The 23,756-nt window shown below is 39.9% G+C and overlaps 2 protein-coding genes across 2 annotated transcripts in view; one reads left to right on the top strand and one right to left on the bottom strand.

Moving 5' to 3' along the window:
- Positions 1 to 1,161: 1,161 nt before the first annotated feature.
- On the top strand, positions 1,162 to 8,326 carry LOC132597599 (small ribosomal subunit protein eS1-like). The gene is made up of 2 exons (XM_060302099.2): positions 1,162 to 1,178; positions 4,568 to 8,326. Exon 2 carries the CDS (start codon positions 5,579 to 5,581, stop codon positions 6,371 to 6,373), a length of 795 nt encoding a protein of 264 aa, XP_060158082.1. The 5' UTR covers positions 1,162 to 1,178; positions 4,568 to 5,578; the 3' UTR covers positions 6,374 to 8,326.
- The window catches only part of RFTN2 (raftlin family member 2), a 61,014-nt gene continuing 40,552 nt past the window's right edge, over positions 3,295 to 23,756 (bottom strand). The window contains exons 8-9 of the mRNA XM_030855502.3: positions 17,589 to 17,667; positions 3,295 to 4,774 (exon numbers count right to left, since the gene is read on the bottom strand). Coding sequence (XP_030711362.1) covers positions 4,502 to 4,774; positions 17,589 to 17,667 — 352 coding nt within the window. The 3' untranslated portion in view covers positions 3,295 to 4,501. The remainder of the gene's footprint in view (positions 4,775 to 17,588; positions 17,668 to 23,756) is intronic.

Below are 23,756 nucleotides of genomic sequence, written 5' to 3'. Positions count from 1 at the left end.
TATCCAAATTTGGTGTGTCTCAGTTTTCTATTAATTTACTGAAATTAGAAGACATGCTATATTCTCTTGTGTTAAATAAAAAGTCATTTTACTAACCACATCTACTACAATGATGTGAGTGGTTCTACTTTTGAAACTTTAACATGTTGAAAACGACTGTCCCTGAGGATTAGTATCCCCATTAAGACACAAAGGAGTTGAAATGTGTGTATTTAACAGTTTTTCTGCATAACCAACCAAAGAAATTCTTACATTAGAAAGCCTGGACTTCAGATTTCCCAGGTGTCCGTGTGGGTGGTTCTTGACTAGCCCGCCCAGAGTCAGGTCTCCTGGCAGCTCAGGCACAGCAGTGATTAACTGGGAGGAGAGAGTGAACACTTGATTGAAACATGGAGGGTCAATTCAAACTTTTTTCCATGTAGGCAAATCTTCTAATTCCCCCAGCTGTTTTATTTAGTGATTACATTTTTGATGAGAAGATAAGAATAACTTGATTTCCATTTCTTATTGGTTTGCTTCACTGGCCTTTTATGCCTTAGTGTACACTTTGGAACTTCATTTTCAGCAATTGAGATACTGTTTTGCAGGGAAATGACTCAACAGGTAAAGGAAGTTAAAGAAAAAAAATGTTACCATTTTACCAGAACTGATTTTCCTTTGAAGCTGCTGTCTAGGTATACAACGACGACGGATGGGGGTGAAGTCCAAACTTCTTACATGACCTCCACTAACTCTGTGCGGTGAGGGTGGGGAGCCTCTGACTGGCCCGCGGGGATGAAATCCCCAGTTCCCTACTGTCTTTCTCTGACACCACCCTGGCCGCGGTGTTGGGCCCCTTTGGTATAGCCTTGTGAGGGTGGAAATCTAGGCTTTCCACTCGGTCTGTGCTGGTGTAGGTCCAGGTGAGGTCACAGGTTTTTCTGTGGTGGTGTTTGGCTGGAGTAGAACAGTTATTGTCTAAATATGTGCCGTCTTTCTAGGCTTTTCTTAGGGTTTTCTTGGTCTGCAACATTGGCATTTCCTGATTGCTGGTTTCTTCAGCTTCCAAGTCTGACATACATGAGGCAAAAATAAAACGAAGAAACTCACCACTGGTCATCTTATGTTTATGTATAATCATTTGTCAGAACTGGCTCTATAAACTTTGGGCTATTGCACAAGTAAAACTCACTCTCAAGGTATGATAAATTGCTATAATTAATATTATTTAAATGGTTCTGATGGCTTGCATTTAGCTGGTTTTCCTACATACCCACCAGTGTATTTTGAATTAAAATGCTTAGTTATAGACTCTCCCCATTGCTAGCACCACTCCATTTCAGTGCTCACTTGAAATTTAGTCTTTCCATACAGGCGGCTGCTGGGGCCCTGAGGAGTCGAGAGAAGGAAATCCTTTTTAGTCTTAATGCTGAAAGAGCCACAGTCCTTCTAGCCTAGAGGGAATGGTAGCGAGGAGTTAAGGTAGTGAGGAAAGGCTGGGAAAAGAGACAGTTCCTTAGCTGTTCCAGAATGAAAGAAATGAAAATGCAACTGGTATATTTATAGTCAAATATACAAACACCTGCTCCTGATAAAACAAATGATTTGAAGATGATAGTTGTGATTCGGACTTACCACAGCCCTGCCTCCTGCTTCTATAGGTGTCTGAAGGCTCCTGGAAGCCCTCAAGTCTCTTAAAAAGAGTGATGTTTCTGTTGTCTTTAAGTGACATTGATAGAGCTGCTCCCCAGCTCAGTGGCAATTTCTCTGGTAATTAGGTGCTAAATGCTGTCCATGGAGATAACAGGTGACATTCAACCCAAATGGGATGGAACTAACAGGTGGTTATGGAAACCTAAGACAAGTGCCACAGATGCTGTACCAAGGGGAATGGCAGAACCTCACACCCACATCTATGATTTGCATATTTTTTCATCATCATAATTTATAGGTATTAAAAATTCACATGCCAGAGCCCCTAAGGAATTACACAGCGTTATGAAAAGAACTGAATGTACAACTGGTAGATAATGATAAGGTTACTCACATTTAACTTCTTAGGCATATAGAGTCCAAGTTTTGTTACTTTTTGTTTTTTAAAAGAGACTCAGTTACTTGTATATAATTAAAATGCTCTAGAACCATTTGGTCATTATTTATTCACTATCATACAAATTTGCCACATAACTTAAGGGTAACCGTTGGAGTAACTGTTTATAAAATAGGTTTTAAGGGTATGACCACTAAGTTTATCCTAATAAAAAGACTTTTTTAATAAGAAGAAATAACAGATTAGAAACAAATTGTGAAAAGAAAGTATTCTTATACAAATTTTTAAAAAATTAAAAGAGATTTCTGAGTTTTCCTTTAGTCGATATAAATTTCTTTCTCTGTTTTTTTTTGGGGGGGGAGGGTACGCGGGCCTCTCACTGCTGTGGCTTCTCCCATTGCGGAGCACAGTCTCCGGATGCGCAGGCCCAGCGGCTCACGGACCCAGCGGCTCACGGGCCCAGCCGCTCTGCGGCATGTGGGATCCTCCCAGACCGGGGCACGAACCCACGTCCCCTGAATCGGCAGGCGGACTCTCAACCACTGCGCCACCAGGGAAGCCCCTTCTTTTTCTGTTTTTAATACTTCAAATCCCTTCTTTACACTAACAGAATATACCAGAATCTCTGCCTGTTGTAGACCCTGGCATTAGGAAAAACTGTGTGATCTTTCTGAGTTCATTACCTGTGTTTCATAACTCATGGCATTTTGTGGGCTCCAGAAGTAGTATTTATTTCTACCAAAAATTCACCAACTCATGAATATGGAACTCAGGTTCATCTAAAAGTCAAAACCAAAAGCACTTCTGCAAATACTGTTGATAGCTATTGCCATAGAATAATACTGAGCAGAATATTCTTCAGTTCCTTTATACCTATAAAGGTAATGCTTCTGCATGGTAGAAGTAGAATAATTCCATGTCAATCTTACCAACAATTCATGGAGATCAACATAGTTTAGTTACACCATACATTTTTTTTTGAAGTATGGTTGATTTACATGTCAACCATATGGTTGATTTACATTTACATAACAGATTTACATAAAAACTTTATTTATTTTTTTGGCCACACTGTGCGGCATGCAGGTTCTTAGTTCTCCAGCCGGGGATTGAACCTGTGCCCCCTGCATCGGGAGTGCAGAGTCTTAACCACTGGACCACCAGGGAAGTCCCTAGTTACACTATATATTTGATAACATGTAATACATATCTGTCATATGTGTAAAACATTATGAGCATTTGTGTTCAATAAAACAATAGCCCAATTACAAATGACATTTTATTATTCAAATGACTTTATAATGTCAACACCAATGCTAATAAAAATATTTAATAGGCTGAACTCATCAATGGCACAGTTGTAATTCATTTGAAGTAAACCACATTTCAAAGTAAGCCTTTCGTAGATAAATGAAAATCCTCTATTTTGTAAAATTTTAATCTTTACCTGTTAAAGGCTGGGCAAGGCAAAGGCATCCCTACTAGCAGAGCAAGAAAAGCAGAGATGGAACAGATAAGTCACTGTACACGTTGCATGTGCTATGAGCACCTTTTTACTCCTGCAGGACTGAAAATTCTGGGTTTCCACATTCTTCATGCTTTAGCAATCAAAATAAAAGCGTAATTCATATCTAGGCTGATAAAAGACTTGTTTCCATTTAAAGTTGATGTTTCCCTTTTCAGAGTATTTACAATTTAAAAGAAAGAAAATTAATTCTGTCTATTACGGTTTTTAAATATTGAGATTGTGGGTTCTTCTCATATTGAATTTTAAGGGATGGTGCTTTGCTGTGTTTCTAGGCTATCAGACACAAGAAAGTTTAAGCTCAATGAATTAGTACGAGGTTGGTAACATGGTGACCCTTTAAAACCAAAGACATACAAAAAGGATTTTTTTTCAAAGAATATTTTAACAAATAAGGGTTTGCTTTGTACATACCTGCCATAGTTAAAGACAAAATTTAGATTAATTGTTATATTCAGGAAATAGGTACTTTATTAATTAGCCCTGTGTGTGTGTGTGTGTGTGTGTGTGTGTGTGTGTGTGTGTGAGAGAGAGAGAGAGAGAGAGAGAGAGAGAGGAAGAATTTTCAGCTTAAGTAAGGCTCTAACCTGAGAATTTTCTAATTAAGTGAAAATACTGGTTGAGATATTTAGTTGTCTTACCAGGAATTGTAAGAAAAGTATACCTTACACATTCATGAGACACTGAAGTATATTGGTTAATAACCTCATAAGACATCTGCTTAAACAGATGTTTTAGTTGAGAAAACTGTAAACATGATTCTAAATTTACAAATATGTTGGTTATTCTTCCTTGCCTGGAAGGTTGAGCCAAAGTTTATGTAGATTAGAGGAAAGCCTGAGTCTGGAAAAATTCAAAGTATTCCATAAATGCAGATAAAGCAATACAATAAAGTAACTTGGCAATTATTTTAATAATTATTTACAAGGCCTCTGTTCCTTCTTTGCTCACATACAAGTGACCTGAGTTACTCCATCTTCCTGGTCAAACTGTCCATCATCTATTTCCCGCAGGACACTGTCACTGTTGCTGAACCCGGAGAAGCTGCTGTGCTGGGCCGGCCTCTTCTCCTTCATCCAGCATTCTCGAGAAGGAGCGAGGAGGCGCGCCTCGGGCGGGCTCCAGCCCTCTGCAGGGTGTGACAGGGCCGTGTCCAATCCGACGCTCCTACTAGTGACTTTGCTCCTGTCTTCACCTTTCACGTGTCGGCCGCCTTTCCTCTGAAACACAAGAGATTGGCAACCAGGAGTTAAAAGAATGGGCGCCGCCTTGTCCCGCTGGTCTAGTTCCCTGCCCGCTTCTCTTCAAGGGCCAGCTCGGGCCGCCCTTCACGTTCCCTCCTCCCCGCCCTCCACGTTCCCTCCTCCCCGCCCTCCAAGCGAAGGTGCGCTCCCCTCTCTGTTCACACCACTTGGTGGCTTCCTGGCCCATCGTTCTCCTCATCGGCGGGCGGGCTGTGTGCCCCTGTCTGGGTCCTCAATGACACCTCTGAGGAGAGGGACCTGCTGAGATCTTACTTGGGGGAGCAAAGCAGGTAGAGAGAGATGCTAAAACCTCCATTTTCCTTCTAGGTGTTTGTCGGGATCTGAGCAGCAGAAAAAGTGCCCCAGAGGCTACCTCTCCCCCATTTCTATAGGAATAGACTGCACAGGTGATTCAGACTGAGATCATATTGGAATAAAGGGCACCTTTCTAGGTGGAGCAGACGCCTCTCCTTGTCCTGCTACAAGCCGCTTCTGCCTGACACAATGGGATTGCTCAGCAGCGGGACCAGCTCCTTCTGCAGACTGTCAGAGAAGCTGCGGCTATTTTCACTATGAAATATTGCTGAGGCCTGACCTCATCCTTGCTGCGGTTCGCAGTAGAAAGACGTGGTCTCTGCCAAGGTAACTTAAGTCAAACTAAGATATCTAAGTCAACAGACGGAGAGCTCAGGGAGAGAACTGTGGGTCCTCAGACTCCTGATGAGACTACAGGGGCTTCTTTAATACCGATAACATCCTTTTGGCTCTCGGAGCAGCGCCATGGCGGTCGGAAAGAACAAGCACCTTACGAAAGGCGGTAAAAAGGGAGCCAAGAAGGAAGTGGTTGACCCATTTTCTAAGAAAGATTGGTATGATGTGAAAGCACCAGCTATGTTCAATATAAGAAATATTGGGAAAACACTAGTCACGAGAACTCAAGGAACCAAAATCGCATCTGATGGCCTCAAGGGTCGTGTGTTTGAAGTGAGCCTTGCTGATCTGCAGAATGATGAAGTTGCATTTAGAAAATTCAAGCTTATTACTGAGGATGTTCAGGGCAAAAACTGCCTGACTAATTTCCATGGCGTGGATCTTACCCGTGACAAAATGTGCTTCATGGTCAAAAAATGGCAGACCATGATTGAAGCTCACGTTGATGTCAAGACTACCGATGGTTATTTGCTTCATCTCTTCTGTGTGGGTTTTACTAAAAAACGCAACACTCAGATTCGGAAGACCTCTTATGCCCAGCACCAGCAGGTCCGCCAGATCCGCAAGAAGATGATGGAAATCATGACCCGAGAGGTGCAGACAAATGACTTGAAAGAGGTGGTCAATAAACTGATTCCAGACAGCATTGGAAAAGACATAGAAAAGGCCTGCCAATCTATTTATCCACTCCATGATGTCTTTGTTAGAAAAGCAAAAATGCTGAAGAAGCCCAGGTTTGAACTGGGAAAGCTCATGGAGCTACATGGTGAAGGTAGTAGTTCTGGAAAAGCTACTGGGGACGAGACAGGTGCTAAAGTTGAACGAGTTGATGGACATGAGCCACCAGTCCAGGAATCTGTTTAAAAATCAGACTTTTAATGGTGACAAATAAAGACCTCATTTGTGATAGAAAAAAAACTACTGATAACATGACAGATATTAGATCATGATCATATACTCAGGCACAAAAGCTGAGTAAGGAAAAATAAGATAAAGATAAAATTTAAAAAACATTAAAAAAGCCCAGTAATTTCCCAGATTACAAAGAGTTTATTTGCTTAAAGCTCATTTATATGTTAGTTGGGAACTAGGATTACATTTTCTCAAATGTGAGAACTAAATTTACTCAAAAAAAACTCAGAAAAATTTATAGAAGTCAGATGCCTAGGCTAGTCTTACAAAAGTTTGTTAATCCATAGGTTTCTTGAACTATAGTGTATAAAATAAAAATGCATGGACTTCCCTGGCGGTCCAGTGGTTAAGACTCCATGCTTCCACTGCAGTGGGCGCGGCTCTGATCTCTGGTTGGGGAGCTAAGATCCTGCATGCCGTGCGGTGGGGCAAAAAATTAAAAGAAAATAAAAGTAAAAGGATTTCATACTGGCTTTCATGGCAAATATACCATGCAAACAGCGGTATTAAACTGAATTTTGCGGGCTACTGTGGAATGTAACCGCGGTTGATGGCACTGTTTGTATAGGAAATGCAGGCCTCAGTGTGTTGCATTGAAAGGAGTGTGTTGGCAGCTCATCTTTTTCTTGGCTGAGTTACTGGAGTCCTTGGACAAGTTGAAAGGAACAAGTCTGCAGTGGGTCCTGCCTCAATAAAGGCCCACTCTTACAGCCCAAGTCAGACATAGCTTGATGGTAGGGACATTTTCATTTGCATTCATCAAGTGCAAGTCTCAGATCTCAAATCTTTTCCCTTTTTATTCCCATTCACCAAATGTACTGAATTTAATACAAGCAGTGGAACCTGACAGACTTACTCTCAGGGTAGAGGATTTGAGAATGTCTCGTTCTCCCTGGCATTGGGACGCTGGTCAGTGAGGATATAGCCTTTTGGCTGCAGGCGGGGCTGACCGGTACTGCTCCTTTCTCAAGCCTAGCTACTGGCTCCTTTCCCACAGGCACAAAGGATGCATTCACTCCTGAATGACCTCTCCTGTTGACTGAATGAAATGGGAAGGAGGGGGAGCCTGGGAGCACTTGGCAGCCTGGATCTTTCCTTTTTCACCAGCCCCCGGGCCAAAGGTGAATTTTGCAATAAATTCCTTCTTGTACATCAGCCAATAGAGGCCAGCTCTCACATACTCAATGAGAATTTTCTTAATAAAAGTTGGGTATTAAATAAGATAGTGACAGTAATTCACTTTTAAATAAGTATTAATAAGTAAACAGCCACCAAAATTTAAATATTAGAAGATGACAAAATACCTAACTCTATAAAAGATTTCAGAACAAACTCTTTTCTTTTTTTACCAAGTGACTTTTAATAAATACATGTTCAGCAATGATGTCGCCTCCCTCACTCTACATGAAATAATAGCTTTTCCAACAAACCAAACTGCAATGTTCTTATAACTTTGAGTGTAGGAGACTGAAACATGACCAAGTCCTTGGAGATCATCTGCTTTAATCCCTCATTGTACAGAGGTAAGACCCAGAAGGAAGATGGTATTTGTCCAAGGTCAGGGAGTAGCTGGCTTTGAACTGGAGCCGGAGTGTCTTACCTTATTTTTTTCACATTATCTGCTCTGCAAAAATATGAGTAGATTTGTGGTCAAAGATTTGTATGTTTCTCAAATAAAAGTTTCCAATTACAAAAATAGTACATGCTCAGTGTAGAAAACCAGGCAAAAATAAAGAAAAAAGCAAAACCCACCCACAGTCCCATCTCACAGAGATACCACTGTTTAAATTTGGCATGTTTTACTATGTATTTGCATATGCACACATGGATGTGTACCGCTAGCTCACTTTTGCACTTAACACTCACTATATTTTGAGTATTTCACTATGTCAATAAAGAGATTTTTCCTGCAACATTGCCAGACTTATTCATATAGGGTCTCACTTTCTTCTGATATTTTCACTGTAGAATGAGAGCAGATTCTACCAAGAGTTGCATGCAGATCTAATGCTACCCTTTGATAAAATCAATCAACTTCTGAGAATCATCCTCATTTACTAAAAATGAATGACCCATTTCAAATACACGAGACTCAGTGACAAACCAGTCTCAGTTAGGCTGTCCTACCAATGTATCTTTCATTTTCCACTGTTGACATCTTAAAAACAAGTAAAAGAACAAAGTCAGAATTATACCAGCAATCGTAAGACTTTGCATTGTCTTGGACAGTGTTATGATGGATAGAGTGGAAGAGTAGCTAAAAAATATGGTTTATAAAGTAATAAAAAGATTTCTCTTCCTTGTGTGTCTCAGGGTTGAAAGAGGAATAGGAAGCCACTGTAAGACTAAGTGTGACTCCAGTACCAGTTAGAAGAGTCCGAGCTTTTGAATCATGCAGAGAAACCCCAACCCTTCTTGCTCACAGAATATGTTCCTGAGTCATCCAAGCTTGGGGCTGTCAAAATCATTCAAACCTGGGAAGGGAAAAAGGTGTCGTGGACAACCATCTTTCCAGCTAGCTTTCCTATCCACCTTCCTCTCTACTGCAGTGTGGGCATGTGACCCAATCAGATCCAATCAGAGTCCTTCCCTGGGATTGCTATATTGACTCTAGGATAAAGAAGTTCTTTCTAAAAATTGAAGTATAATTGATTTACAATATTATATTAGTTTCAGGTGTACAACAGTGATTCAATATTTTTATAGATTATACTCTATTTAAAGTCATTATAAAATATTGGCTATATTCCCTGTGCTGTACAATATATCCTTGTAGCTTATTTATTTTATACATACATACATACATATTTTATATATACATTTTATACATAGTAGTTTGTACCTCTTAACCCCCTACCCCTATCCTGCCCCTCCCCCTCCTTTCCTCTCCCCTCTGGTAACCACTGGTTTGTTCTTTATATCTGTGAGTGTGCTTCTTTTTGTTATATTCATTTGTTTGTTTTATTTTTTAGATTCCACATATAAGTGATAACATACAGTATTTGTCTTTCTCTGTCTGAGTTATTTCATGAAGTTCTTTCTTTTTGATGAGGTGGCCATACTCACCTCATAAGAAGCCCTCTGCACATACATACGTAGAAGCTGAAACAAACAGAACATCCTGGGGCTGTTGAATCTCTGGAATCAGTCCCTGAGGCACTGTTTTTGGTAGCTCTCTTTTTGATATTATGAGCTATGCCAGAATCCTTCCCACCTAGAAGCCAATTAATTCCCTTATGGACAGAGGCTAATCTGAGCAGGGTTTCTGTCCCTTACACCCCAAGGGACACCAATAAGTCATGTGGAAACAAGTGTGGGTGGCCCAGAAGAGGGCTGCTCTCCAGCCTGAACACTGCCCTGTGGCTGCGGTTGAGCCCTCGTCCCTTCTGCCCACACCAGTAAGAAGCCCATTTGCTTTGAGTGAAAAGCATTCCCTAGATGAAGGACTTCATTAATGATAAAAGCAAAATGCTTTCATTTTTATCTATACATGATGTTCTTTGAGGTACCTGACATCTTCTATTTATACTGCCACCAAATTAGATTTCACATAGACTTCAACTGAGGATACTAACAGCTAGTGAATGAAATATGACCCTATGACTTTCCAATAATTTCAAATGACTGGAAAAGTAAGAACAAAGTTTGATTAAATAATTATCTTACCATGCAGTAAGGAAAGAAGTTAATGTATATGTTAAACATTTCTTAGTATTCATGTGATTTTATTTTTTTATTATTATTATTTTAATTTATGAATTTATTTATCTTTGGCTGCGTTGGGTCTTTGTTGCTGCACACAGGCCTTCTCTAACTGTGTCTTGGGGGAGCTACTCTTTGTTGCGGTGAGCGGGCCCCTCACTGCAGTGACTTCTCCTGTTTCAGAGCACAGGTTCTAGGCACACAAGCTTCAGTAGCTGTGGCACATGGGCTCAGTAGTTTTCGCTCGCGGGCTCTAGAGCACAGGCTCAGCAGTTGTGGCGTACGGGCTTAGTTGCTCTGCGGCATGTGGGATCTTCCCGGACCAGGGCTCGAACCCAGGTCCCCTGCATTGGCAGGCGGCCTCTTAACCATTGTGCCACCAGGGAAGTCCCCATGTGATTTTATTTATAGTTACCTTCAAAAGATCTAATTCAGAACATTTCTGTGACTGAAGCTCCTTCACTTCTGGGTTTGTATTAGAGAAATGATTCAATAGATGTGCCCAAGAAGTCTTTACCACTTGAAATAATTCGTTTTGAGATACATTTTAAAGATAAGAAAATAATTTGAATGCAAAACTTCTCTAAAGGAGAAAAACAAATGTAAATTGGAACCATTTAAATTTAATTCCTGTCTCCCAGGGTCTATTCTCTCTATCTTTCTTTTAATAACAGAACTCTGCACCCACCTCACCACCAATGCCTTGCAATTTTTAGCTGGGCATGTAGTATTTCACTATGGTACCAGCACATGGTTGCCCCAATTACATTTCCCAGCCTCCCTTGCAGATGCTTGTGGTGACATAAAGTTCAGGCCAATGGGATGTGAGAAGAAATATGTCTGTGACTTGGGGGTCAGTGCCTTAGAAGCATGCCTGGAATTTCCTACTTCTTGCTGGCTGGACACAGCAATGAGTGAAGAAGCAGTCCTGGGTCCAGAGGCAGAAGCCAAATGTTGAGGGTGGCAGAGCTGACCAGTCATGAGGCAGAGCTTTGCCCACCCTGGATTGCCTGCCCATCTTTAGATAATTATGAGAGAGACCCTTCTGTTGTATTTAAATCATTCTAATTGGTCTTTTTGGCATAGCATCTTAGTAACTAATTAGTTACCACTTAGTAACTAACAGAAAAAAATTGTTGGCAACTAATGCTTTTTAGCTTAATTTTTCCCAACTTTCCAATTATGAAAAATTTCAAATATACAGAAAGTTTAAAGGATACTACAATGAACCTACTACCTAGTTCAAAGCTTGTTAATATTTTGCCATATTTGCTTTATATATATATAAATATGAACATATATATATATGTTCATGTGTGTTTTTTTGAACGTCAAAAAGCATCAATGCACTACATTCCTACATATTAGCTGAAGGTAATTTTTAGCTGGAGAAAATGGAGGGTCATTAGGAGATTCTGGATTTTTTCTTCAGTTTCTCCATAGAGTTAGTGTTTAATCATCTAGTATTGAAAGAAAAACATTCCTATGAAAACAAAAGCAACATTCCATGTGACCAGGTGCTGTGCCCAGCCCCCTACGTGTTTTCTAACTGAATCCTCCTCCCAACCCTGTGGTAGGTACTAACATTGTCCATTTTACAGATGAGGACACGGAGGCTTGGACAGCCTGGCAGAAGCTGTTTGTACACACACACACACACACACACACACACACACACACACACACACACACACACACACACACACACACACACACACACACACACCCATCCCCTGGAATCCCTTTCATGGTTTGTTGTCTACCCCTAAGAACACCACTGGATGGAAACCCTACTCTGAGTCAGTGGAAACTAAATACTTTTAAATGACCTGTTGTTTCTTATAAATAATTATCAAAGGGAAATGGGCTGAAGAATTTAGCTGAAATAAAGATTTTTAGGTAATAGAAAAATCTGATGAGTTTTTTACTTGAGTCTTCAAAGAAACAGAAAAGTTAAGAAAGAAGATCTTGGAAGAAAAATTGAGAACATTTAATAGATGGAGGTAAAATCCTGGTCAGAGTCTCTTACCCTGCTTAGCGTAGCAATCACTTCCTTGAGTCTATCAAGAGCCCTCCCCCCAAAATAAAGAAAAAAATTTTTAAATAGATAAAAGGAAGAGCAAGATAAAAAGAACCTTGCTTTCGGGGCTTCCCTGGTGGCGCAGTGGTTGAGTGTCCGCCTGCCGATGTAGGGGATGCGGGTTCATGCCCCGGTCTGGGAAGATCCCACATGCCGCAGAGCGGCTGGGCCCGTGAGCCATGGCCGCTGAGCCTGCGCGTCCGGAACCTGTGCTCCGCAACGGGAGAGGCCACAACAGTGACAGGCCCCCCCCCCAAAAAAGAGAAAAAGAACCTTGCTTTATTTATACTACAGAGCCTCATGTAGAGGAAATGGAGGTTAACAATCTCATTATACTTCATAAAAATTCCATTATCCAAGGAGAGTTTTTACTGAAGGACAAAGGTATAAAAAATATAGCCTATGTGATTTATAAAGCATGCAATCTTTCATAACATTTTTATTTTATTTTTAAATTAAAAAAATAAAATTATAAAGCATACAATCTTTTAAATTTTAAATTTAAAAGTAAATATGTAAAAGTGTAAAGTTCTATGAATTTTAATACATGTGTATAAATTTGTGTACAAATCATAATCAGGACACAGAACAGTCCTATTATCCCGCTCAAAACCCCCCATGCTATCCCTTTATCACACCCTTCCCCAAACCCCAAATCCCTGGCAAGCCATGATCTGTTATCCACAGTACAGTTCTGTCTTTTTGAGGATGTCATATAAATAGAATAGCACAGGGACTTCCCTAGTGGTGCAGTGGTTGAGAGTCTGCCTGCCAATACAGGGGACATGGATTCGATCCCTGGTTTTGGAAGATCCCACATGCCTCGGAGCAACTAAGGCCATGTGCCACAACTACTGAGCCTGTTCTCCAGAGCCCGCGAGCCACAACTACTGAGCCCACACACCGCAACTACTGAAGTCCATGCGCTCTAGGGCCCAAGCACTGCAACTACTGAACCCGCGTGCTGCAACTACTGCAGCCCAAGCTCCTAGAGCCCGTGCTCTGCCACAAGAGAAACCACTGCAGTGAGAAGCCCATGCACCACAATGAAGAGTAGCCCCTGCTCGCCACACCTAGAGAAAGCCCGCATGCAGCAACAAAGACCCAATGCAGCCAAAAAAAAAAAAAAAAAAGAATAGTACAGTCTATAACCTTTTGAGACTGGCTTTTTTTTTTGGCTGCGCCATGCAGCTTGCAGGATTTTAGCTCCCCAACCAGGGATTGAACCCAGGCCCCGTCAGTGAAAGTGCCAAAACCTAACCACTGGACCACCAGGGAACTCCCTGAGACTGGCTTCTTTTAATCAGCATGCTTTGTGAGATTAATCCACGCCATTGTGCACATGAGGAGTGCATTTGTTTTTATTTCTGAGTAGTATTTCATTGTATGGAAGTACCACAGCCATTTGTCCATACACCTGCTGAACACATTTGGATTTTTTCCAGTTTTTGGAGATTATGGATAGAACATATAAACATTTATGTGTAGCTTTTTGTGTGAATGAAAATTTTTATTTCTCTAGGGTCAATGCCCAAGAGTGGGATTGGTGGTTGTATGTAAGTGTATGTTTAACCCCATGAGAAGCTGCCAAACTCTTTTCCAGAGAGGGTGCACCATTTTGCATCCCCACCAGCAGCGTTTGATAGTTCTGATTGCTCCTCATCCTTGCTAGTTCTTAGTGTTGTCAATATTTTTTAATCTTAGTCATTCTAGTAGATGTATGGTAGTGCCTCATCATGGTTTTCATTCGCATTTCCCTTAATGACTAATGATTTAAATGTTTTTTTATGTGCTTATTTCTCATCTACATATCCTCATTGGTTAGATGTCCAAGACTTTTAACTATTTTTTACCTGCGTTGTTTATTTATTTTTTAACTTTTGAGAGTTCTTGATACCTTCTGGATACAAGTCCTTTGTCATATACGTGATTTGCAAAGTTTTTTTTTCCTCCCAGTCTGTGGCTTTTCTATTATTTTCTTAGTGTTATTCACAGAGCAAAAGTTTTAAATTTTGATAAGGTCTAATTTATCAATTTTTTTAAATGAATTATGCTTTTGGTGTCATGTCTAAGAACTCTTTGCTTAGCTCCAGTTCAGAAGATTTTCTCCTATTATTTTTTTTCTAAAATTTTTCTATCCTAAAACAAACTATCTTTCAATAGCTTAAAGAAAATTGAGGCAGTAATTAGGAGTATAAATATTTTGAATTGATATTTTCCGTATTTAAAAAAATTCTCAAGCTATCTAGAATATTGTATAAAAACATATTTGTGGACTATAAACAAATTCCAAACGTAAAGGTCTTTATAACTTCAGAAGAAAAAATTCCAACAATATGCTTTCTTCATCATGTGATTCTCAATTCCCTCTCCTATACAGAGGCATGAGATGGCTTTGCTTAACATAAAAGTACTGTTCTATGTTGAGTGCAACTGACTACAAAAAGTGTTATATATCTTGACATTAATCTCAGTAAAAGAGAGAACTCTTTTTTTCAAGGGTTAAACCCTAGATCAGTTTCTACCAGCCCGTGAAATTTATCATTTTACTGAAAACTCATTAACGATCCTAGGGCAATGTTTGTAATTGTCTCAAATTTCCACCAACTGGTTTTTAGAACGAAACACCTTTGGGCTTCCCTGGTGGCACAGTGGTTAGGCATCTGTCTGCCAATGCAGGGGACACGGGTTCGATCCCTGGCCCAGGAAGATCCCACCTTCCGCGGAGCAACTAAGCCCGTGCGCCACAACTACTGAGCCTGCGCTCTAGAGCCCATGAGCCACAACTACTGAAACCTGCATGCCTAGAGCCTGTACTCCGCAACAAGAGAAGCCCCCACTCGCCACAAACAGAGAAAAGCCTGCGTGCCCAACGCAACCAAAAATAAAATAAAATAATTTATGTTTTTAAAAAAGAACTAGGGACTTCCCTGGTGGCGCAGTGGATAAGACTCCACGCTCCCAATGCAGGGGGCCCGGGTTCGATCCCTGGTCAGGGAACTGGATCCCGCATGCATGCCGCAACTAAGAGTTCAACTAAGGAGCAACTAAGCAGCCCACCTGCCGCATAAGAGCCAGTTCAGCCAAATAAATAAATCTTTAAATAAATAAATAAATAATAAAAAAATAAAAAAGAACTAAACACCTTTGAAATAATTCTTTGAAAACCTTTATAAATGAAGCAATCCCCTTATCAGCCCCTCCCAAACAACAACTGATTTCAAGGTACAAGCAAAGAATAGTGCCATTACAGACCTACAACTACATAAAAATTTTTTTCAAGACACGTTATAAATGTATAACTTTCACAAAATATATATGAGATAGCTAAATTAACTCTATGGCAATACTGATAGTCTACTACCTTCTCGAGATAAAATAACAAATTATTTCCACTAGAGAAAATTAAAAGAATTTACAAATGGGTTTTCTATTATAGCTATTACATACTTCAGCTCCAGACTGAACCACCTACATGTTCTGCCTTGAAATAATCTCAATATCCTGAGATTTCCTGCTAGGAAAATTAAAGATTTATCAAATGAAGAAATAGTAAATCCGTTTAGAAGTAGAATTCTAAGCTATAAAATATATTACTCCTGGGCTTCTCATTGATGAAAACTGACCATTTATGTACTTCCTTACTATTATATAAATGAGCCAGAAATTTTATATTACAATGGATATAAATATAAAGATTACCCAAAGAAAAGCTACCACTAGACTACTGAATGGTATTTAAAGTTAAACAAAAAAAGCTCAAATATTTTCAGGGAATCAGAGAACTGATATCTAACCCTAAGAAGGGAGACCATGAAGCAGCTGAATTTGGGTCTTACATCTTCACAAACACCAATTCCAGGGCCCTCAGTTAGTCAAAATCCCATGAGGCTGTGAATTCTGTTGATCTTTCTCAAAAATGATGGCTGTTTGCAGAATATTTAAAAAAAAAAAAGAGAGAAAAGAAAAGGCTGTAGCATGGTGAGAAGTTGCTTTGGGGAAGGAGAAAGAAGAATGAAAACCTTTTCTGGCCATTCTTTACATAGATTCACCTTGCTTCTTCTTAACCGAATATTTCTTAATGAACTCGTGATCTTGAGCTACTCTCACCGGGGTTGGGAGGCCCTGCTCACCTGTGGGCTCTAATTCAGTCTTTCTAAAATCTGTGTACTTGATCACTCTGCTCTCCTCCCATGGGAGGAATATCCTATCCACCTTTCCACCTCTCTACCTGCTTACCTATGGAACCAGCTAGAGTCTTTCCAAAATTAATGTGAGACAACGTAGCATGGCTGCATTACATACACTGTCAGTCTAGCTTTGCTAGTTTAGAAAACTTTAAAGTTTTCTAAAACAATATTTTCTTGATATACAGAAAAAGAATCACTTCAAATAATTTTCTGGTCTATTTGCAAACTTCCTGTTTTGAAGGTTATGCTTTAATTAATTAATGCACAGATTGCTTCATTCAATGATACTATTCTAGGTGTGAATCTGGTAGGGGTCTATTAAGGATAAGGTGACTTGAGGCTCAGTATAGCCCTTCAGCAAAGGGCTGAAAAATTATGACCTTGAGGAGACAATACAAAAGTGCTGTCAGAAGTCAAGATAGACAAGATCACACAGATATCACGCACATTCACTTATAAGGCTTATAACTGTGGAGAGGAAAAAACTTTTCCTCTATCATCTTATGTTCAGTCTCTCAGACCAGCAAATTAAACTAAAAAAAAGATTAATAGGAGAAAAGGTTTGTTTTGGATGCACATGGGGGCTGCACAGAGAAGTGAAAACCCAAACAGGCAGTTAGACCGGGAGATTATATATCATTTTACAAGGGGTGATAAATTGTGGTGAAGTGACTAGACAAAGGAAAAGGGGTTTGGGCTTCTAGGGACAGTAGATTGTGGGAAGGCAAGTATTTGGGGAAACTAAGGGAAAAGAAGGCTTTAGTAAGGTGATTGTGGGGACTACAGTCTGTGTTGTTTCCAGTGATAAGAGTCATTTCTGGTACAGGAGAGGGGGGCAACTTTACAAATGGAAATTTCTGTCACCTTTTAAAAGGGAAATTTATGCTCTGCTTTTGTCAGAAAGGGAGAGGGTAGACAGGTCCTCCTGTGTCTGCTGTTTTTTAATTGCCTTTAGCTCAAAATAGTAACCCTTATGCCCAAGTGGCATATTTTAGAGTAATATTCTGATCCCCTTCGGAACTGTCTCACATGCCTGTTTGCTGGCACATTTCCCTTGTTGTATGCTGGTTCAGAAGACTGTTTCCTTATCAACTCCACACTTCCTCATCTGTTCACCATTTAGAATTACAAAGAGAGTTTAAGGTTTAAATGCTTCAGTGTAACATTTAGTTCATAAAGCATCAATTTTACTCACTTCCGGTGTTTGAGTGGCTGAATTCCACATAACTGGTCTCTGAAGGAACACAACCTGCTTTGTAGCCAAATTCCCTTCACTGCAAATTAAAACAATAGCATTAGTATTTGTAAATTAGTAATTCTCTCTATATTTCACACTTGGCTAGAATGTTCCCCATGTGTCCTTTGTAGAATAATCTTCTGATCCAACAATAACTAGGAAATATGATTCTATATAAGTTGCAGCAGATAAAACAGGGGAAAAAAATCCTAAAAACTAAATATGGTCGTTACAAGAGAAATTTTTTTTTTTTTTTTTTTTTTTCCAGCACGCGGGCCTCTCACTGTTGTGGCCTCTCCTGTTGCGGAGCACAGGCTCCGGACGCGCAGGCTCAGCGCCCCCTGCATCGGCAGGCGGACTCCCAACCACTGCGCCACCAGGGAAGCCCCACAAAAGAAAATTTTAACGTTTAAAACTTGTCATCTCACTGTGCTAACATACTTAGTTTCATCTCTTTGTGTCACCTCCTACTCTTTTATCAACATGTGTATTTCTGCATGTCTATAACTTCTGCGTATTTGCATTCTGTATTCTATGCTTATCCTTTTTCTTGTTTGTACAGTAGGATGATATTCTTAATAGCTGCATGATATCCCAAAGAATTAAGATACCAAAATGTACTAAGCCTTTCCTTTATTATTGTAAAATTAGGCTGTTTCCAGTTTTCTGCTAATTATAAATAATGCTGTTATAAAAATATGTACAGTCTTCCTTATTCTTTATGACTTATTTCCTTGAGATAAATTCTCAGGAGTGGGATTATTAGGCCAAAAGGGTATGATTTAAGCTCCCTGGTATGCACTGTCAAATTTGTCTCATAAAAAGAAGAGACCAGTGTGGGCTGCCACGTGTGAGAAATTTTATATACACTTTCCATTGAGGGACTTCAGCCACAGCTATTTTCATTTTCAGATGCTTCTTTGTAGTCAGCTACTCAATATTCTCCTTATTTAACTACCATCATGGCAAATTACCCCTTGCCAAAGACTACTTGGGGTTTGGATTTCTCTGAAATGCTTTTCACAGAGTCTCCATGGATTTATGGGGAGGAGTGTCTGTAGTTAATGTTGCTCAGTTACGACTTTTATTATGCAAAAAACCCAAACAAAACCTCACTATTAGCTGCATTTTATGCTGAGCTCCTTTTCTGGAAAACAAATGCAACATTGAAACTCTGGCCTTAGTGGTCAACCCCACACCATTTGAAAACCCCAAACTTACTGATACTATTGAATTTTGAGAAACCGCAAATCTTCCCACAAAGTGGTAATGAGAGACTGCTACTTTTTTATCTTTATTTTAAAAAGACTGCGTCTAGTCTAATCTTATTTTAGTTTGACTCAATCTCTGATTAGAAGAAAAGACTTGTTATGAAATATATCCTAACTTTTGGGAACAACTTGAATCATCAGGAGACATCAGTTATGACACAGGTAGGGACTAGCGGTGTATAGAACAGGCTGGTTTATTTGGGAGGCTGGAAGGATACTCGAAAGGCCAGTGGCTTTGGAACCAGATGAGCCCTGGGTTCAAGTCACAACTCTACTGTAAAACAAAGAATGTTGCCCACCACCCAGTTCTACAAGAATCAAGTCATTAGCCACTGCAGCCACTAACCTACAATTCACCGTGAAAGGAATTCCGGTGAAGGCACTCGGTGCTCTGGAAAAACAAGCCCTTACATAGCTAGAAATATTTCAGGAGAAATTTTTTTATGAACCTGGATTCTTACATCTTCCCATACTTAGAAAAGATCTAACGTCATTAACTGAGATACCTGTTCCTCATGACTAACCTTCTACCTGATGTGTGTCTGATTGCACGTGACCCTTCTCCAAAACAACAAATATATACTGACCTGCCTGCCTCACCTCTTGGGAGCAGTTCCTCAGAGCTCTTTGAGAGACTGTATCCTGGGCTAGAGTCCTTAGTAAGTCCCCAAATAAAACTGAAACTCACAGCTCTCATTTCATGTTGGGGTTTTTTTTGCCAGTTGACACTACAATAGCCGACGATACCACCTCATACCTGGTGACTTCGGCAAAGTTTCAAAATTCTCTTACATTTCCTATCAGGGCCTTTGTGATGGTTAAATAAGTCAGTGTGTATGAAGAGCCTCTACCGTGCCTGTCACTGGAAGGAGCACAGCAAATGGGATTTCCCTCCAGTTCCTCCATTCGTTTAATGAAATGTGGGGTGGGTTAAGTGGGAGGAAAATATCTCAGAATTAAGAATATCTTCCAGAGAAAATAGTCAAGGGAAAGGGGATACAAGAATAGAGAAGACAAAAGGCTTCCTAGGTCTTTTTACCTCTGCGAAGCTCATTGACACTCAGTATGAATCTTTTAAGATTTAGCTCTTCCTTCTCCTCCTCACAAAACGTATTACTCAGGCACATCAGCCTATAACAACTCTAGCTTACAGAATTTTATGTTAATTAAAAAAATTAAAATGTCCCATGTTATGCCCAAATTTAAAAACAATTCACTCCTTGCCTCCCCCCATTGCTTCAGTGAAGGGAGAGATTTCTTAAACAATACACCAAAAAGGGTAAAAATTGATAGATTTGCATATTTTAAAATTATAAACTTCTGCTAATCGAAAGACATCACAAAGAGTAAAAAGACAAGCCACAGAATCAGAGAGATCATTGCAACACACGTAGCAAATAAATTAAGTCTCATCCAACATCTATTTAAAAACTCCTATAAGTACAATTTTAAATGTGGGCAAAAGATTTAAACAGGTACTTGACAAAAGAAAAATCTCAGTGGTCAATAGACATATGAAAATGCGCTCAATTTTAGTAGCAATTTGGTAAATACAAACTAAAACCACCCTGAGATCATACTATCTATACAGTTACCAGAATGACAAAATTTAAAAGTATGACCAATTTTTTGTTGGAGCAATGGGAACTTTCACATCCTGCTGGCGGGAGAGTAAGCTGCAATATTCAACTTGGAAAGAGTCTGGCATTTATATCTAATAAAGCTAAAGAAGTGCCCTGTGAGCCAGCAATTCCACTTCCTGGTCTACACCCTGGAGAAACTCATACCTACACACAACATGGATAAATCTTACAATGCTTTTCTTTTTAATTGAATTTTTAAAATTTTATTATTTTATTTATTGAAGTATAGTTGATTATATGACAATATTATGTTAGTTTCAGGTGTACAACATAGCAATTCAATATTTTTATAGGTTGTACTCCATTTAAAGTTACTACAAAACAGTGGCTGTATTTCCCTGTGCTGCACAATATATCCTTGTTGCTTATTTATTTTATACATAGTTGTTTGTAATCTTACAATGTTAAGTGAAAGAGGCAACATGTGGAAGAATATATATAATTCCATTTTTAAAAATTCAAAACAGGCAAAACTAAATCGTACTGTTTAGGGATTCAAAGGTGAGTGGTAAGACTATTAGGCAAGATAAGGAAGTGATTATCTTAAACGTTGGGGTAATATTGCCTCTGCGTGAAGGGAGTGGGTGTGATAGGGAAACACATGGGGTACTTCTAGGGTGCCAGCAATGTTCTCTGTCTTGCCCGGTGGTAATTACACAAGTGTTTGTAGAATTATAATTATGCACATTTGTGTTTTATGCACTTTCTATATGCATTTTATTAACAGAATTGTTTTAAGAGTATATGTAATGCTGATATGTAGGAGAATGGTTGTGGATTTATACATGATAAAAATTCTCCCTCCCCTTTTACATTTATTGTTTTGGTAAAATCTGTATTGAATTCTACTTTTTTTTAAATTGAGGTATAGTTGATGTACAATATTATGTAAGTTTCAGGTGTACAACATAGTGATTCACAATTTTTAAAGGCTATACTCCATTTATAGTTATTATAAAATAAGTTGGCTATATTCCTTGTGCTGTACAATATGTCCTTGCAACTTATTTATTTTATACATCGTAGTTGTACCTCTTAATCCCCTACCTCTATCTTGCCCCTCCCCCTCCCCTTCCCCCTCGCCGTCCCCTCTTCCTACTGGTATCCACTAGTTCTCTGTATCTGTGTGAGTCTGTTTCTTTTTTGTGAGACCTATGAGTTTTAAATTAGGAGAGGTCTTTAAGAATTCATTCACCTGTACCTACTTTTCCTTGAATATATCCTGCACTTTGCTGACTCTGCTATGTGCTTATGGTTGCCAGAAAGAGGAGATACTTTGTGGTATTCATACTTCCACTTTACATCTTCTGTGCTCATAGCAGACATCATTAACTGATCACGTTCTTTTCTGCTGATCCTGGTTTTAGAATCCTTGTTTTTATGGTGTTTAGGCAGCCACTACCCACAGGCTAGTGCTGCTGGTCTATTTATTGTCTGACACCTATTTATTGTTCCTGGTTAGCCCTATCTGCCACCAGAAATATTCTCTCTAAAACTACTTTTGGAAGCTCTATTCTTTCTTAACGGTGCCTGCACCTCAGACTTCTCAGCCTCCACAGACCTCCTCTCCTCTTTCACTAATGTCCTCTACCATATTCACCTGCCTTACACTCAACTTTTTTCATTATTGCTTCCCCAAGGAAACTTTTTATACATTTTCTCCCGAATTCCTTCCCCTTGCCCCATTAAATTTTAATAACAAAGATATGCCACGTATCTGTCTATGTACTGTGACCTTTTGGAGAGGCACAAACCTTTGTAATATCTAAGATTTTTTCACCTCCCCCATAACCAGTTTTCACCCTCTTGTGGTAATGTCACCTCTATTGAGAATATATGCTCTAGACCACTGTTCCACATTCGTTATTTGTGACTGTATTGTCTCTCCAAGTAGATTATGAGTTCCTGGAAGCCAGGGTCTGCCCCTGGAGCAGGTAAAATATTGCCTTATACATACCAGGCACTCAATAAATATTTGAGTTGAACTGAAAGAACTTTGTTTAAAATAAAATGCAAGAATGTGAATCGGTTTGAATACGAACTGATCTGGTTTCAAATGAGTGGCTTATTTGCAAGTGCTTAGTCACTTGTGAAATAAAAATCTTGTAAACAGATTCCTTTATGGCTTCAAAATCCATTAGACTAGAGAAAACAAAATTGTTAGGTTAATTTGTATTTTCTGATTAGTTTTGCATCATCTTATACATTAATTAATTGCCATGGTTTAAAACTGAGTTCCCTTACTGAGTTTATGATTAATTTCTCTACACAAAACTTCATTCGTTTTCTTGTCCCAACCCTGTTCCCCTCAGGATTGAGGCATATCAAGGAAAGGGGCAGGGGGGCTTCCCTGGTGGCACAGTGGTTAAGAATCCTCCTGCCAATGCAGGGGACACAGCTTCGAGCCCTGGTCCGGGAAGATCCCACATGCCACAGAGCAACTAAGCCTGTGCGCCACAACTACTGAGCCTGTGCTCTAGAGCCCGTGAGCCACAACTACTGAAGCCCACGTGCCGCAACTACTGAAGCCCACGCACCTAGAGCCCGTGCTCTGCAACAAGAGAAGCCACCGCAATGAGAAGCCCGTGCACCACAACAAAGAGTAGCCCCCGCTTGCCCCAACTAGGGAAAGTCCATGCCCAGCAATGAAGACCCAACACAGCCAAAAAACAAACAAACAAACAAATAAATAAATAAAATCTGTAAAAAAAAAAGAAAAGGGGGGGGTGAAACCAAGCAGGACCCCGTGGGGCCTTTTAGGTACAAAAGCCCCTCTGTGTCCCCTGTTTCTTGTTTGTAGAACAAAAGGCTTTAGTTTTCTAGGTCTTTCCTGAGTTCTAGAGATCAGACACAAGCAGTTAAAGATTAGGACAAGAGGCACAGGACTCTTAGTTCTTCCAGAAGGGATATCTGATGCATATCTTTAAGTTGTTCTGTAGAAATTAAGACCCCCCCACCCAGGTGGAGGATGGTGGCCACATGCTGACCACAAGCAGGGAGACCCCAAACTGGTTGGAACCAGAAGGTTGAGATTCCCAAAACATCGCCCTGTTACCTCACCACCAACCAATCAGAATGTCCATGAGCTGATCATGCAACCTACAACCCTCTCTCCTAACACTGTCTTTAAAACCCTTGCCTGTGGGCTTCCCTGGTGGCGCAGTTGTTGAGAGTCTGCCTGCCGATGCAGAGGACGCGGGTTCGTGCCCCGG

Source organism: Globicephala melas, chromosome 7 (genome assembly GCF_963455315.2).
Source record: "Globicephala melas chromosome 7, mGloMel1.2, whole genome shotgun sequence".
In the NCBI taxonomy this organism is placed as follows: Eukaryota; Metazoa; Chordata; class Mammalia; order Artiodactyla; family Delphinidae; genus Globicephala; species Globicephala melas.
Note: the sequence above shows the minus strand (reverse complement) of the source record. Positions and strands in the feature narration are given on the sequence as shown.

Coding starts and splice junctions, on each gene's coding strand:
- LOC132597599 (XM_060302099.2), top strand. CDS start 5,579: ATGGCGGTCGGAAAGAACAAGCACCTTACGAAAGGCGGTAAAAAGGGA.